The 16932-nt window shown below is 46.0% G+C and overlaps 1 protein-coding gene across 1 annotated transcript in view; it reads right to left on the reverse strand.

Annotated features, from left to right (window-relative positions):
• The window catches only part of DSCAM (DS cell adhesion molecule), a 425587-nt gene that overhangs the window by 21868 nt on the left and 386787 nt on the right, over positions 1–16932 (reverse strand). Inside the window, exons 24-27 of the mRNA XM_090271008.1 lie at positions 15665–15763; positions 12402–12590; positions 10736–11026; positions 7299–7475 (exon numbers count right to left, since the gene is read on the reverse strand). Of these exons, the coding sequence (XP_090127134.1) occupies positions 7299–7475; positions 10736–11026; positions 12402–12590; positions 15665–15763 (756 nt within the window). The remainder of the gene's footprint in view (positions 1–7298; positions 7476–10735; positions 11027–12401; positions 12591–15664; positions 15764–16932) is intronic.

Here is a 16932-nt window from a genome sequence, read left to right on the forward strand (position 1 = left end):
TTCGTTCTGTCTCTTCAGTCCAAATCTCATTTACCAGTCAATAGCTACCTCTCTGGTCTCCCCAACTTTGGACTCTCAGCTCTCTACGTGACATCCACCCTGCAGGAAAGGTGACGGATCTGAGACACACCCTTTACTGTGTCAAACGCATGCTTTGAAACTCTCAAAGGGACCTCCCCGCCAATGAGACTCCCAGCTGACTGACGGAGATGATCCCAGGAGAGCAAGGTCTCAGTTGCGTGAGTCTGCCTCTCTCTCCTGACGCCCAAGCCTCTCACTGAGCTTCTTACTCTGTACTCTACATTCTCTGTAGAGAGCCCCAAACATTGTGTTCCTTTAAGACCATCAACACCTTCTGGAACCATCTACAAGGCACTCAGATATGTCCATGGAGCTGCCATGTCTGCATCTTTGCTTCTACTTTCTCTCTTCTAGGTTGAATTCTCTTAACTTTCTCAGGCACTCTTGAGATGGCATGATTCCTAGGTCACTCTCTACCTGGGACGCTCCTCTATGAAAGCCCTGTGATTTCTTATGGCCCTTTGTTAAATGAGGCTGAGCACAGGAACTGGTGATTTTTTGAGAACCTCCTTCCGGTGCACCAGTGAGACCACAATGTTCATCATATGGGTTGCAAATGAACTTTCACAACTTTTATAGAAGGCTTTACAATTACCCCTATTAATTTTATCTCCTTGGCTCCAGCCCTTCCAAATCTTTTACAATTTGGATTCTTCCCTCTAATGCATTAGCTTTCCTACCTGGATTTGTGCCAACTCAAGATTGGCCCGGCTTGCTCTTATTCCAGCTCCAGCCTGGTGCACCCTTATCAATCAGCCTTGTCAAAATGCAAATGGTGCTTGTCCAGGCCTCTGGTGACCCCTGTCATTGCCTGGCTGCTCACAAACTATCCTGTCTATAAGCTAAGCTAATTTATTCCCATCTCTAACTTCTAGAATTTACTGTCTTTGAAAATGGGTATGGAGTGTAACTTTTTTTAGTACCTCTAATTTGATCGCTCAGAGATTATTCACAAAGGCCTTGGGATCACATCCGGAAAATTTCATTCAGAATCCTAAAATGTTAGGATTTTGAGGTCTACAGACCAGAACCTCATGACACCTTCCTTAATTTTTTCCAGCGGGGAAAATATCTTTCCCTTTAGTGGATCAGTGTCCCTGGAATCCTGCTTACCATTTGGCAAATGTGTTCTAGTTCACTGTAAACATGCTTTGCCTCCCCTACTAGCAAGGGGTTAGAACTATTATTTTATGCACCATCCCCCTCCCTCACCCCATGAGGACTAGAACCTAGTAGAATTGAAAGAAAAAAAATCAACTGAAATAATCAGGGGTTCTGGTTATTTTTTCAAGCAACCCGGGTTTTTCTTTTTCCTCCCTCCCTCCATCCTCTCCTCCCACCCCCTCTCCCCCTCTCTATCCCTCCCTCTCTCCGTCCCCTCCCTCTCTCCGTCCCCCCCCTCCCTCCCTTCTTTCCTTTCACTTGTTGTGAGTCTTGGTCCATATTTTCTGGCTTGACTGGCACTCCTCCTGGTGCACACCGAAACAGAGCAGATATTGCTACCTGCCATCTGCGAATACGAGAACACCACCCCAAGCCTGTAATGTTGCCTGTCACATTTTTTTTTCTCACAAATATGAGATTCAGACTTTGTGACACCCTTTCCTCCAAGCCCCTACTGTTCCTGCACACCCGTCCTTGGCTCTGTGCTTCCCCTTTAATCTCTTGGTTTGGGAAATGATGAAGATGTGCCACCAGGAGAGTCTAGGAAATACTAAAATGGAGAGGGAGGAGTTTCAAAAGTACCATTTGCTAACACCCTGGATGCACAGAGAGGGCTAGACGATGATATTGGGAAGGTGAAGTTGGTGACGAGAAGGCGATCGGTCATCTGCCTTCAGGAGGTCAGTTTCATTTGGGTGTGGAAGCCATGGAGAGGCAGTGTAGCTCATATTATTATTTATTAATTATCGTATTACTTTCCACATTCACAACTGCAAACCTGCTGTTGCTTGCTCTGTACTGTGAATGTCTTGCATGCACGGCAGCTCTGTGGATCCATGCCCTGGTCACGCTTAGCTACTTCAAGTCCACTCAGGTGTGCGTGTCTCTGGGCTGCTAGGTGCACACTCCTCTCCCTGTAGGTTATGAAAGTTCGTGCCAATTTTTGGTCTTACAGACGAGGAGAGCTTTCATGTCACTTGCAGAACAGATAAAGGCCATATCAGAACATAGAATGAAGATGCCTCCTGGCCCGCTCCTTAACCACGAGGCCACATTCTCTCTGGCAATGGCCTTCTGGACTGCTCGGTTTTATAATATGAACCCATTTCCAAACAGGTTTAAAATACTAAAGGGGATAAAGGCACTTTGCCCCAGAAGGATGGCCCCATTTTATATCATCCACTGATTTTTATCCTTAGCTAATTTGGAGCCTTGGAAGTAGCTTTTTGGCTTGGCATGTCCTGGCTGGTGCCAGCATAAGTTGGTACCCTCTCCGGCAAACTCCTCAAAGGAGGAAGCTTTTAGTGGTCCTGGAGTTGATTACTTGACATGTGAGTTAACTTTTCATAAGGGCAGGGCTGCTGGGATCCTCGGCCCAGCCAGTGACTCATCCTGTAACCTTGCACTTCAAAGGATCTGAAGGTGGGGAAAATCAGGGCATCATTAAAAGCAAACTGTGGCTTCTGCGCTCCTGGATAAGGTTATAGATGGAAAGAAATGTAGCGCTCACAGACAATTGAGACTTCAGGGGGCCGCTGAGCTCTAAAATTAGTGAAGCACTCAGGAAGAGGGAATATAGGTTGGCTAAATTGCTCGAGTCCCATTTTCTTCCTTCCCTCCTTCCCTTCTTTCCTTTCCTCTCCTTTTTTCCTTCCTTTCCTATCTTTTTTTCTAAGAACATATTGTTGTGTTCACCTAACTAGGTTGCTTGTCTCTATGGTAATATATAGATATTTATAATAAAGATAATAAAATATTTATGCTTATAAATATTTAGTCAATTCTAGCAATCAAACAAAGTCAACAATTTGAAGTTGACCTTATGCAGTAACTTTTTTTTTATGTAGTAACTTTAACAGTGCCTATTAGGAACTCCTACAATATTTTTCTACAATCCAAATTTTCTTATTTCCATTTTTGATCCACGTCAGTGGTTGCTCAACTTTGTCATATTCTTAGAAATGGCCTTATTTTGGACAATAAAAAATATGGTGCAAAGCAACTCTTTCCATAGAATCTGTAAATATATTAGAACTCAGTCTAACACAGGCACGGAATCTGTGCCTTATTGGGTCAGGTGGCACCTGGGCAATTCTAATCATGAACTCTGTTTAATAGAGAGGCACCTGTGACATTAAACTCTATGTCTGCAATTTCCCACTGTGTTTTAATTAACATTTCAGGGGTCCCGCAGGGATCACAGACAAAGGTCTTTCTGGGGCAAGGACTGGCCTTTCCTTGACTCCTAGTCCCTGACTCTGTGCTTTTATGGGCCCCTTCTCACAGTTATAGGAGGCTGTCCCTGATTAGTCTTCACTCCCTGCCCCTATGTCAGAGTCCACAGTTCTGGCACATGGGAGACTCTCAGTAATGGTTTGTTGAACTGAATGTGTTTACGTGCATCCACATTAAAGCTTGCTGTTAGGGAGCAGGTGGACGTGGGTACCAGCCCTTTGCATTCTTGCTGCCCTACTCCCAGGCTGCTGAAGTGGAGCCTTGTTAGGCTCATACAAAACGCAAGTCTGCAGAGAGATGCCTTTGTCCCAGGCAAGCCACTACTCTGGACTAGCTGCTCCTCGGCATCCCCCATTAACACACCCTCTTTGCCACAGAAGTTATTTCCTTTCTCCTGAAACTTCGGTGTAGGGTCTATCTTTTCTCCGATACAAAGAAAACAGAACTGTTTCCGGGGACTGAAAGCTCCTGTCCTCTGACGTGAAGTATGGCCTTCCTTATGAGGACCAGTGACAAGATGCCGCTCCTGGAAGTAGAGGTGCCTGCAAGAGAAACGTCAGCTCTGGCATATTTTTTGGCCAGAGCCCTTGCAAAGTGATAACTAAATTACAGGAATTATTAAGAGTGACAATATAGGAGGCCCAGCCAGGCATCGGTCTAACGTTTCAGCCAGAGTCAGCAACAGCATTAGCCTTGCTCTTGAGGAAGAAGAGGGAGGTTGGGGACTGAAGGTGTAAGTAGAATAGGAACATCAAACAGTAGCTGGGAAAGAAGGGGGAAGAAACGGGGGCCACTGGGAGGGGGTGGATTTGGCAGAGGACGGTCAAGTTTCGGCAAGGATGGCCCTGATGTTTAACCCACCTGCTGCCAAACCCTTGTGACCAAAGAGAAATGAGTAATAAGAAAATGTTACTGTTTAAAAAATAAAATATGGGCAATTCATTGTCTTCTAAATGCAACTAAGCTGTCTACATGTCACAAGGGCCTACCCCCTTCTTGGTCTGTCTGTCATTGGTACCTCAGTGATAATGTCTGTGATGTCCGGTCTATGAGATTCTGATTTCTGTGAAAGGGGCTATGAAAACGTCCCTTTGGCATCTCAGTGCTGAATACTGTATATCGAAGTTCAGTACAGTTCATCTTACCCTGAACTATCTTACCCTGAACTTCTCCACATATTAGGGAACATTATATTTTTGAGGTTGGTGCAAAGGTAATGCCTGACGATTTTAAAAGAAAGTTTTAGATCGTATTTATTAAATTTGTGCCTCTTCTTATAACTGTTTGATGTCACAGTGACTAATTTAGACCTTATTTTTTCAGATTATTGAAGTATTGTTCCTCACTATCCACAGTATTTGCACCCATGTTCGTCCCATCTAAAGGCCACATTAGAAATGTTTGACTCTATGAGTTCCATAAAGGTGCCAATGCAAGGACAGCAGCAAAGTCTACTCAGAGCGCTTGTGGGGATGATGCAGTGACTGAAAGAAGTAGCAGGAGGTGGTTCTCCTGTTTCCAAAGTGGGGATTTCAGTCTGAAAAACGAGCCAAAAGAGAGTTGTCCAAAAAAACTTGATTCCGAAGTGTTGGAAGCTATTGTCACAGAAAACCCCACCGTTACCTCTAGGGAACGTGCAGAACAATGTAACGGAGCCCATAGGACCGTGCTGCGTCAACTGAAAAGGATCAAAAAGGTGTCAGTGGTTGGAAAATGGGTCCCACATGAGCTGTCTCCAGAGAATCCGCAACAGCATGTTGCCTGTTGTGGGTCATTGCTTTCGCGACACCTTCAGGCACCATTTTTAGGTCGGCTTGTTACAGGTGCTGAGAAGTGGGTCCTTTACCATCACGTTAAATGCCACCGATTGTGGATCCATTGAGGAGGAAGAAGAGGTCAACAACCAAGAAGAGGACTTCATCCAAAGCAGACCATGTTGAGTGTATGGTGGGATATGGAAGGAATTGTCCATTACAAACTGATAGACAACAATCTAACAATTACTGCTAATTTTTACTGTGAACAACTTTGTCATTCGAAAGCAGCCTTGAACCAAAAGCGACCCTCCTCAGTCAACAGAAAGGGTGTCATCTTCCATCACGATAATGCTCGTCCTCACACAGCTCGACTCACCAAAAGTTTCCTGAAAGAGCTTGGTTGGGAAATATTGCTTCATCCTCCATATTCTCCTGACCTTGCTCCTTCTGATCATCCCTTGTTTCGGGGACTACAGAACCATTCTGATGGTCTCAGGTTGACATCAAGAGAAGAGGTTGAAAATGAGTTGGATTCATACCTTGCTTCAAAACCTAAAGAATTTTACAAGCGTGGCATTTATAAGCTAGTTGACAGATGGAATGAGGGTCTAGAAAGCAAAGGAGGTTATGTTAATGAATAAATATTTTCATAATCATGGGATTTTTCATTTTTAAAATAGTCCTTGAAATTGGACATTATTTTTGCACCAACCTTATATTATGTAGCTCTTAGTTGGCTTCTCCTTTTCTTCCCATGTGGGGGATTAATCTCTCCCTGTCTTGTGCTTATGTAGAATTTGAAGCCCCATTTTAGCATCAATGATATTTTTTGTTCTTTCCCTGGTAGATGCTGATGGTGTCTACCACCTGCATGAAAGCTAGGGTTCCGTGGTTCTTTCCTTCCATCTTTGTACCTCAGACACCTGGTGCGGGTTAGGGTATGGGTTCACTCAAGGAGGGCCTTTAGCACACACATAAGTGGTTACCGTGTTAGAAGGCAATTTCAATGAGATTGACGGTGCGTGGGAATTATTGAGCTGCAGGGGACTGAAACGGAAGGACGGTCGAAGTGTATAGATGGAGTGCAGGGTACTTCAGATACTTTAATTTGTTGGTAAAGTGGAAGCAAATTGATAGGAAAATGCGCCAGAGTCATCGAAAGAGGAGAGCTTTGGTAAGTGAAGACAGGCGGGAATGTCACTGTGTCCTGCTACTCTATCTGGACCGGGAGCACTTTAAGTTTTTACAGAGAAGCCGATGCTTTCCACGTGTATCTGCGAGGTTCCAGGGTATCACAGACGTGTTTGGGGCAGGGGGTGATTCCAGATTTGTTTCTTAACTGTCAGTTTGGAGAATATACAGAACCCTGCATGATGCTCCTCCACACTGCACAGGCATCAAAATGTGGAAGCACGCATCATGCATTTCACCAAATGGTGGCCACATTAAATACCCCGACAGCAAAGGGAAGAGGGCTTAGAGGCGCTTGTCCTGCACAAGGTTTCAGGTTTGCTGTCCTCACTGCAGAGCAAGGGCACGCAAGGGCTGTTGGCCAGACCTGGACACGTCCCCATCACCAGAGCTCCGCAGAGCCGGGCGTTCCCACTGTGGGGCCTGCCAACAGCTGGACTCATCCGGCCTAGGCTCCCCCTGTCCAGGATTTCTTTCTTAGTTAGAGTAAAACCCTTATCCTGAGCTTCAGCTCACACTTCTGTTTGGAAAAGTGTGCTTTTTGCCCCGTCAGGCTTTACCAGAAGCACCAGCCCCCAGTTTCTGCTTCCTGCCCATCAGCTAGCTCCCATTTCCAGAACACACCCGATAGGTCTTCTCCAAGGAGGCCCAATTGGTGCCATTCCTGGACTGGCTGAGAACTAAAGAAAGTGAGGCTGAGAAACTCATGAGAAAGGAATTTCCTTTGCCTACTGATACCTAGCATTTAGGAGACTGACTTTCCCCCGAAGGCTCTGTGGCCTGGCTGAAGGGACATCCCAGGAGCAGGCAGCCAGGGGAGCAGAGTGACAGCGGGCCCAGTGCGTGGGTGACGGCCCAGCCTAGACTCACCTCTCAGCCGCTTCAGCCTCTGCTCCCGCCTCCTTCTCCGCACCACCAGCAGGAGCACAAAGAGCAGCAGGATCCCCACCAAGATACACGAGATGGTCACCAGCATCTTGAGCCCCTCGTTGGTCGTCAGCCCTTCTTCGCTTTGGACAACTGACTTAATGAGAGGAGGGATTGTACCTGAAAGCAGGGCCGTGGTGTTAGATGGCTGTTAATGAAGACGGCATGACGGAGTTTTAGGGGTGACGGGTTATAACGACCGCGCCATGGCATCCCCGGTGTCCACGGTGCAGGGGAATGAAAGGAGGTCCTTATCTAGGTTCTTGCTGATCTATCTACTTGCTCACTCCCTTCCTTCTGCCCACGTTCGAACTTAGTCTACAGCACATCGGATCAGGATCTGCACCAAAGGTAAAGCACATTTATCGGAAAGAGGCTTTATTTTGCAACGGACTCCTGGGTACAGGCTCTTGGACGCATAAAGTCTGGGCAAGATGCTTTAAAAAGCCACATGCGTTTACTTGGAGTTAAATGTCACCCATGGCACAACTGATAGAGGCTGTTTGAAAAACTGCACATCAGAGAAGGAGTAATAGTTCTGGCAAGTGTACAGAAGAGAATCTGGAGGGACACTGTACCAGATACCCTGACTCAAAGAAGCTTAAAATTCCTTTTTATTTGGTTCTTCACTTGCTTTTAATCACAGGTATGAGACCATAGAAACTCTCATTTTAGGCTCTAAGAGCTACAAACAACTTTTCAGAGGGGAAGCATCCAGGTACCCAAAGCAAGCTGTTTGTGGACCAGACGCTCTTAAACCATGCTATGAAATTCAGACTCCTTAGAATCATCAGGAAACACTGAAGCAGATTGAACTCTGAGCTACTGTAAGCTGCTTCTGTGCAGAGGCTCAATGCAATGGTGCAGAGATTCCAACACAGACATTCACATTTCATGGGGCATCCCCTTTGGCATCCTGCTTTATGTAAAACAAGGGCCAGGAAGCCAGCGATTTAGGAGAAAAATATGCAAAAATAATGCACTCTTCCCTTGAACCAACATGATTGTTGTCCTGCATTTAGTGAGCAGAGCAGAGCAGGGATAACAGAATGCCAGTTCTCTATGCGATCTGCTAAGGCCAAGAAGAGAATCCTTCCAACTTTTTAGGGTTTTTGACTTAAAACTGGAGTCTGCAAATGCTCAGAGCCCAGGTAAGAGGCACATATGGGATGCAGGTGAGGATGGGTCTGCAAACCAGGGCAACACAGGGACAAGCAGACATGTGGCTACGGAAATGGCAGAGGAAAGCGTCAAATAAAGAAATGGAAGGATCTGGACTATGACTGGTATAGATGTGAGGCTAATTGTGAATGTTCGTTTTTCCCCAAATGAAGAAAATCTTTCAGGCAGATGTGTCAAAAGAGATATTAAAGCTCTATATCTACTAAACTGGTTCAAAGAGACCCATAATTGCTTGCGAGGAAAATATAAATATATGCTCTCATTTCTTCGTGTAATAAAATCACTTCCAATTTCAGAAAATTAAATGCAGCTTACAGGGCTTTTTCATGATGATAATCTAAGATCCTGGATAAAGTGAGAGCATTAAAGTTTTTACTTTTAGATGACAAACATTCAAAATCTGTAGCGCACTGACTGGGTTCAAGCCACAGTTTCAAATTCAGCATGTGAGCAGTTTCCAACTAAGTGACTAGCTCTAACCATACGACAAACATGGCGCATTGATTGCTCTGGCATCTACGCAGATTTTAGAGAAACTGCCGGTCACAGCGTGATTACTGTAAGTCAATTAATGTTCAGTCAACAATCTAAAGTGAGAAACCTACTTGCTATCCAAACGATTACCAGCTAGCAAAGGCCTATGGGGTGGGGGGCGTCAATGCTAAGTGAAGCATTTGGTGTCCGAGCGCTTTATTTTGTGGGACCCAAGCATGAAAGCATGCTGAGGAGGAAGCATGGGGGAAGTGCCACTCTGCCTGTGCAATGAAGCATCTTAGAACGATGTCACGTGTCACTGAGGGCTGGAAGGTTAGGGACGCGTCAGCCCAGGGGGAGAACGGTGACTGTCCAGGAGCTGGGCAGGCTGTCCCAGGGCCATGGGGCATGTGCATTGCAGATGTAATCAATACCTGGACAGCTTCCACCTGAGGGCTGTGCTACATGCATGGACGCAGGCCTGAAATGCCTGAGAGGAGCCTGGACTCTGTCCGGGGAGGACTTTGCAGAGAAATGGCCGTGGACAGGAAATCGGGCAGGTTTACACAGTGGGCCAGAGTGGGACAGTCCAGGAGAAGATGTCCAAAGGAGGATCCCAGGACAACTCACCACATTAATGTCCTTGGAGTGTTTCTGAGGGTCCTTGGGTTTGTGGACCTTTTTTTATTAGGACAGTATGAACTGTACCCCAAGGAAGTTCCACAGCTTTAATTAAACAAGGTTCCAAGTGGCCATAAGCAGAGGAGGAAATACCCCTTAGCCTGCCTGGTGGTAAATAAAATATTGGGGTGCTTGCTTAGATACAGACTTTCTAGGCTAAGACACCCCCCATGGTGGTCTAGTCTGATCCATGAAGATGGGACAGAAGGCACGGAAGGGTGCTAAGCTAGGACCCCCAAACATTCTGATAAATTGTGGCCAGTTTTGCCTTGTGATGAAAGCCCTAATTCAGTCACTTCCAGGTGGCAGGAATCAGCATCCACATGCCGGTTCTGGGGACTTTCTAAAGTTCCCTCAACACATGCTCTCCAGTGACACCCTACCTTTCAGCTTCATTGGGTTGGGCACTTGTTCAAATATCAATAAATGGCCCTTGAATAGGAGTGGTAGAAAACAAGGATAAAAATTAATCATTTATTTTTGGTCACCTGGTTTTCAAAAATTCTGTGCAAACTTCTCCTGTGTGTTTGTGTACGTGTGTGCACCGACATCCTATGACTTAACTCTGTTTCCATCCGTGCCTCTAATTCTGCTCAGAGACTAACATACGCTCTTCTATCATGAAGAACTGGTTTTGCACATGCAATTTAAGGGCTTAATGAGAGCAAAACAGAAGGCTGTTATGTGGATTAGGAGGTGGTGGGGGAGGGGTGGGAGACAACAGAAGCAATGTTAGCTCACGGTCATTGACAAGGTACAGAACCACGTGGGGAAGAAGCCTTTAACCCAGAGGAAATCGCTCCTGCACCAACACTCCCTAAGGACAGCCCCGCTGGCCCTCAGTTCCTTATTTCTGGATGACAGCCCCGGTCATGTGGGCCCAATGAACTTGGGAACCCTGGAGGGAGTGGCATTGAAGCCCAGTGGAATCTGGGGGCAGAGGCCGCTCTGCGCCAAGGAGGAATGTTAGATGGGAGAGAGACCATGAGCACATGCACGAGTCCTGAGACACGGACAGGGGCCCCCAAAGCCAGCCAGCTTACTGCCGTCGTAGTTGAGCGTGGCGAAGTTGGCCTGCTTTTCGGCACAGCCGGCGCTGTTGCACACCCTCATCTGGAGCTCGTACCACGTGGCTTCCTGCAGGTCATACAGGATGTAGGACTTGGAGAGAGAGGTCCGCTGAGCTGTGGTCCAGACTGTGGTCCCGAAGGGTCTGTACTCGAGCGTGAAGGAGGTGATGGGGCAGCCGCCGTCATTCCAGCCGATGAGGTTCAGCCTCACGCGTGTGGTGTTGATGCTGGCGAAGAGGTCTTGCTCCTTCGAGAACTGGGGCTCTGTGGGAGAATGCACAATGGGGATCAGCTCACGGGACACATGAATGAGAGCCGTCGAAGGCATCACATGTTCACTGTGGACTCCTTTCTCCTCCTAGACAGGGAGCTCAGCCCAAGTTGGAGTCACTATTGATCGGGTCAGGAGGGACCAATGAGTGGGCTGCCTCATACTGTAATGACCTAGGTGTGAGAAGGAAAATTGGATGGGCAGAGGTTATTTTTGTGCACATGACCTTGTCACTTCTACTTCCATTACTACTAACAACTGTCCATTTTTCAAGCTCTCACTACATGCTGAGCATTGTCCTCGGCCAGTTACTTATATTACCTCATGTAACCTAGGAAGTAGTGATTCTTTTCTCCAAGGTACAGATAAAAACACTGAAGTCCAGAGAGGTTAGGTGACCATCCTTAGGTCTAATGAAATTCAAGTCACAACATCAGGATCTAAAGGACAACGCCAATTTCATGCATGTGTGTCCTTGAATGGCCCGGAAGGACCCACTGGGCTCACCTGTTTCCAGAGGTGGATCTGACTCAAGAAGACAGAGCTGGATTTGGAAATGACAACAGGTATCCTTCACTATCTGAATGGTACATCCTGGAGCCCAGGGACCTCATGGAGGTATTTCTGCCTAAATCAATCCCTCATCATCTGAACCCTTCCCGCGTGTTATCTAAAACTGAGGTGCTGGATCCAAATCACTCCTCTGCCCTTTTGGTTCTCACTGCCCTGCCATCCAGCCCACCGCACCGGTTACAATTCGGATGTGAGGGAAACCTACAAAGACCCTCTCTTTACCTCCTAACTTACACTCACCTATGGCTATGACCCTCCCTCTTCCTGGCATCCCAGAGCTGCAAAATTTACAGCTAAACACAATTTCCCTTGGGGTTCACCTCCTTGAAGGTCTATGTTTAAGAGGGAGAAAATCATGTCATATTAAAGGTTAACAATCTATCCCATTCACTTCCCACCTGAAGGGCAGGTTCTATAAGGCAACATGAAAGTCACAGGTAGGGGAGGTCTGGGGTGAGAAAGGGAGGAGATCACACTAGAAGATCAGAGGGGAAATGTTATATTTCCTGGCTGTCCAGCCTAGACACATTATGTTGGTACAAAAGCCCTTGATTTTCAGATGACACTCTTCTTTTTGACTGCAAATGAGAAATTGGAAAAAATAAAGAAGAAACAGAATGTACTGTAAGGACTGACCATCTCTCTCATTTCACTGTAACACAGTCAAAACCATCTGAGGAACAAGGTTCAAATGCACAAACCAACATGCAACTCTATGACGCATTTGTGATCCCAACCCCGCCCTTCGACCTGGAAAACGGAGGAAATCTAGAAACAAGAGGAAGGCATACGTACCTTTCCCTAATGTTTTTGCTTCTATGATTTCACTTATGCGCCCAGGTCCCACTCCATTTTGTGCGGTGAGAGTGAACTTATACCAAGTACCACATTTCAGATTTTCCAGGCGATAAGAACGTTCACTTGGGCTGATGGGAAAACTTCCCCACTGCTCACTGTTATCCTCCGAGTACTGCAATATGTAGCCTTCAGAGACAAGAGATATTCAAAAGGGCATTATTTGCTGTCTACCAAGAGTTGGCCCATGTTCGCACTTTGTACAGATGGGAGTTCTCAGGGCTCTCACAGCTTTGCAAGAGAACACCAACAGTTTTCCCGGTTCTAGGAAGGTTCACCCAGGCTGGGGGAGGTGCTGTGCTGATGTATTGATTAGTGAGGTCTTGAGGCCACAGGGGGCATTACTCTGGTGGCATTGCTGGGTGATGCGGCAAGAATAAAACCCCTTTCTGTTTCCCTTTAGAAGGTGTCCTGGGCAGAGGGAAGGGGGCACTCAGTCTCTAAACAGCTGCCCTTCAGAGCACACGAGCCTGGGTCCTTGGGCATGAGCATAGTTTACAGCTGAGTTATTTTTAAGAGAACTGAAGCTCTAGAAGAGGGATATATTCTCAGTGGTGGTAGGAATCTCCCCAGTCACCTTCCACTCAGTTCCTAACCATGCCTAGGATCTGCTCCAAATCCTGTAGCCTTTCCCACATGACAATGGGAGCCTGACTTCTACCTTAGTTTGAAAAATCCCTCCGACACTTCATTTCTGCCCATGACCTTGTCACCTCTACTTCCACTACTATTGACAACAACTGTCCATTTTTTTTCAAGCTCTCACGACAAGCTGAGCATTGTCTTCGGCCAGTTACTTACATTACCTCACATATCCTATGAAGTAGTGGTTCTTTTCTCCAAGGTACAGGTGAAGACACTGAGGTCCAGAGAGGTTAGGTGACCATCCTAGTGTCCCATGAGATTCAACTCACAATGTCAGAATTTAAAGCCTGTGCTCTTCACCCGGCCGGTCACTGAGACATTCCTTCCTGTTATAACCTTCACCCCTGTTACCCCAACCACTTTCCTGGGGACAAACAGATCCTGTTTGCTCCATCCCTGTCTCCTAAACATCCACACCTGGGTGACCCTGGACTAGCCTGCCTGGTGCATGGTGTCCTTCCACCTATAGACTCACATCTCCTACCTTGCCCATGAACTCCACTGTCAACACTGGTAAAATGCCTGTCACCTCCACACTACAGCAACTCCTAAGTCCAGACTGGTAGCATTAAGTTTCATCCAAACCGCTCACAAGGAGTTCACCCATCTGACTCCCCCTTCCATAGTCACGGTCAGCATCTCCACTCCTCCTCCTCCTCCTTTCATCCCGTCTGCAAGCTGTGGGGTCTTCCCTCCCTTTTGAGCCTTTGTGTTCTCTCCCATGTCCCTGATCTTTGCTCCTCATGGCTCCTTTAATGCCTGACAGGTGTGTGATGGATCTGCGGGCTCCCTGTTCCCACTTCACATCTTGACTTTCGCACCAGCTCCCTCCGAACTACCTCCTTGGTGCCCTGTACATCGTGGGGACTGTGATCTTGTCCTAACTCCTCTGCCTAAACCACTTCTAGGAAGCTTTTGTAACCCTTGGTGATGGGAACCCCTACACTAATGGCTTTGGCCACCACCATATTTCGGAGGTCCCTGGTTGCCTTTTCTTGGAAACTCTTCATTACTAACATTGGCTTCATCTCCAAGTCCTTCCGCTCTGACCCCTCCTGCACTGCCTCTCCCAGGCTCTTAATCCCCGCAGAACCAAAACTTCATTTCATTTCAACCTAGAGCACTAGGGCCCCTTGAACTCTTCCCTTGGTGCTCCATTTTTTTTTCATCCAAAGGTTCTCTAACCAGCGTAGAGCCTCTGGTAGACCATTTTAACACAGAGCCTGGTTTCACTCGATTTCTGACTTCCTGGCGCACTTATCCTGCCAGGTACCAACCCTGGTCACCTGTGATCTGCCTGTCTTCCCAGCTGTCCGCATCCCTTGAGAACGTCATTAAACTGTGATATCAGTGACCACTACAATTTGTGCTCTTTGTCTGCAGCTGGGGCCTCCCTCCCCGCTTGGCAATAACTTTGCTCACCTATTAACGACTCCCTGCGCGTTCACACGGCAGCTGTTACCAATCTTGCCCACACTCCTCATACCGACAATTGCTTCCTCACCCCTAATCATCCAACTATTTTTAAATACTAACCTCACCTCTTTCTTCCCTAAAAAAAGAGAAGAGCCTCCCCTTCACCCAGTGGAGTGCTAATAAATGTCTAATAACTGGCTTTTGGGAAAAAGAAAAAAAAAAAAAACAAGTGTGGAATGGTAGCATTTCTGATTTCTGTGGGTGCCTAAATACCCCCAGGCTGGCTGCAGACACTGAGTGCAAAGCCGGGAAGAGGGGCGGCAACTTGCTCTCATGTGCTGGAAAGAGCTGGAAAGAGCTGGAAGGAGCTGGAAGGAGCTGGAAGGAGGGGCTCAAGCACCCATTAGCTTCCCCCTAAAATGTCCCTGTGTTTCCAGTTAACTTCTCACCCTTCTTTCTTCCTTTCTCAAAGAAAGAATATCCTCTGCCTTTGGAAATCTAAACCTTCCCGCCTCTGCCACCTGCTCGAGGACCTCTTTCAGTCACTCCTGTGCATCTTCGGTCTCCTCATCTGCAATAACTCCCCTTCCTTGCTCTACAACTTGCTCAGAACAATGTTTTCCCAGCTCCATTTATGCTAGAATTATCATGCGATCTCATTCCTTCAGCATAAACTTTCTTTATTTCTTAATTTTGTTCTCCTATGTGCTCATTACAAAAGCTCTGTGCAAATAGATTGTTTTCTAGCTAAGTTCCCCACCTTTTAATACTTCATAAAAACACTAACTCTGGCCACTTGAATGAATGATTGAGTGCATGAATGATGTAATGTGGACAACATGGGGAAAAACTGTATGTAGACTCTTGGGGGAGAGGTCACCAAGTTTGTTTTTGCTCTCTTTCTGGAGTTGTTACGCTTTCCCTAAAATTGGAGACACAATAATAATTTTGTGAATGGGTTCTTTGGATGAATGATGCATTTGCACAAATACTTTGAAAATAGTTGTCTAGGTAATGGAAGAATTAATCATAGGATGTATCTTGGAGGAATAAACTAACATACAATTATTGGGTGATGATATGTCACTTATCAGCCTGTGGGATAATGACGGTCACTATTGCGGACACCTATTCCAGATTACCTCGGATGGAGCTGCCCCCGTTGTCTCCAGGGAGCCAGGAGAGGGTAATGGAAGAAGACGTGGTTTTGGACACCGTGAGTCGAGGCTGATCGGGCGGCACTAGATAGGAAACAGTTGTCAGAAAACAAGAATTAGTGTTTCAGATCTTTAATCTCCTTTAACAGTCATTTACCCAATCACTTTTAACAGCCATTTATTAAATAAGTGTTTAAGGTTGCCAAAATATGCAATTCACTTCTGTCAAAATGTCTATTTAGTTGAGATCCTGGGCTAAAAAGATAGAACAGAGTGAATCTATTATTTAAAGAAAACTCAACCACGTGTCTGCTTGGAGTTACACCTAACTCATTTCTTCACCGATGTTTTGAATTCCTGAGTTGTTCATCCCTAATTAAAATCTTCCTCAAACTTCTTAAGGGCACATGCAGTAGTTTACCCTGAATTTCAACCGTGATTCAAGTGAGAAAGGTAAGTGGCTCCCACTTAGCTGTTCCGTTCTCAGGGATGCAAATGAAGGAGGAGGGGAGTGGCTTGTGGGGAAAAGAATTCAAAATTTTCCACTTACTGTAGCTACTCCCCCAAGACCCGACACCACACACACACACACATGCACACACACACTGAGCTCCAAAAATCAAGGATGCTCCATTGAGCAGCAGCACCTGAATTTCAATGCTCATAATAAGGTTTGAAGAATACATACTTCTAACCGCTGAGCCTTGATATTATTTTGGATTAGCTCTGAGGACAGGAACCCCAGAGAAAATTAGAAACAGGTTATCCAAATTATAGAGACAGCTTCCCATAAAATGTGTTTCTCTCTGAAAGAAGCTCAGTGTATTAACCCAAGGGCAAAAAAAAATGGACCCATCTCTTATAGTGTCTATCTTCTAAAGTGTTTTTGGAATTCTCCTGATTTCAATCAACTTGAAATTTCAGGTCAATTTTGCATTATTTAAAAAAAATATATAGTTCTTCTCCTCCCCGTCTCTTCCGCTGAGGACAATGTTGATTTTATTTTTACTTGCTGGGATGACTTATGTGATAACATTTAAATCCAAAGAAGCACACCCTTCGATTTCTCTACTAATAACACACCCGTGTGCATCCAAATATGCATCCAATCAGTGGCCATTTGGGATTTTACCTTGGATTTTAATTCATAATCTTAATTAAGTTTGCTGTGCACTTTTTGTGTGTGCTGCCAAGACAAGAGCATGGTGATTACCAGCGGGAAAGAGGAGTGGGGGAAGGTAAAGGTAAAGGGG

This window comes from Furipterus horrens, unplaced genomic scaffold, assembly GCF_987537825.1.
Source record: "Furipterus horrens unplaced genomic scaffold, mFurHor1.1.pri manual_scaffold_1, whole genome shotgun sequence".
NCBI lineage: Eukaryota > Metazoa > Chordata > Mammalia > Chiroptera > Furipteridae > Furipterus > Furipterus horrens.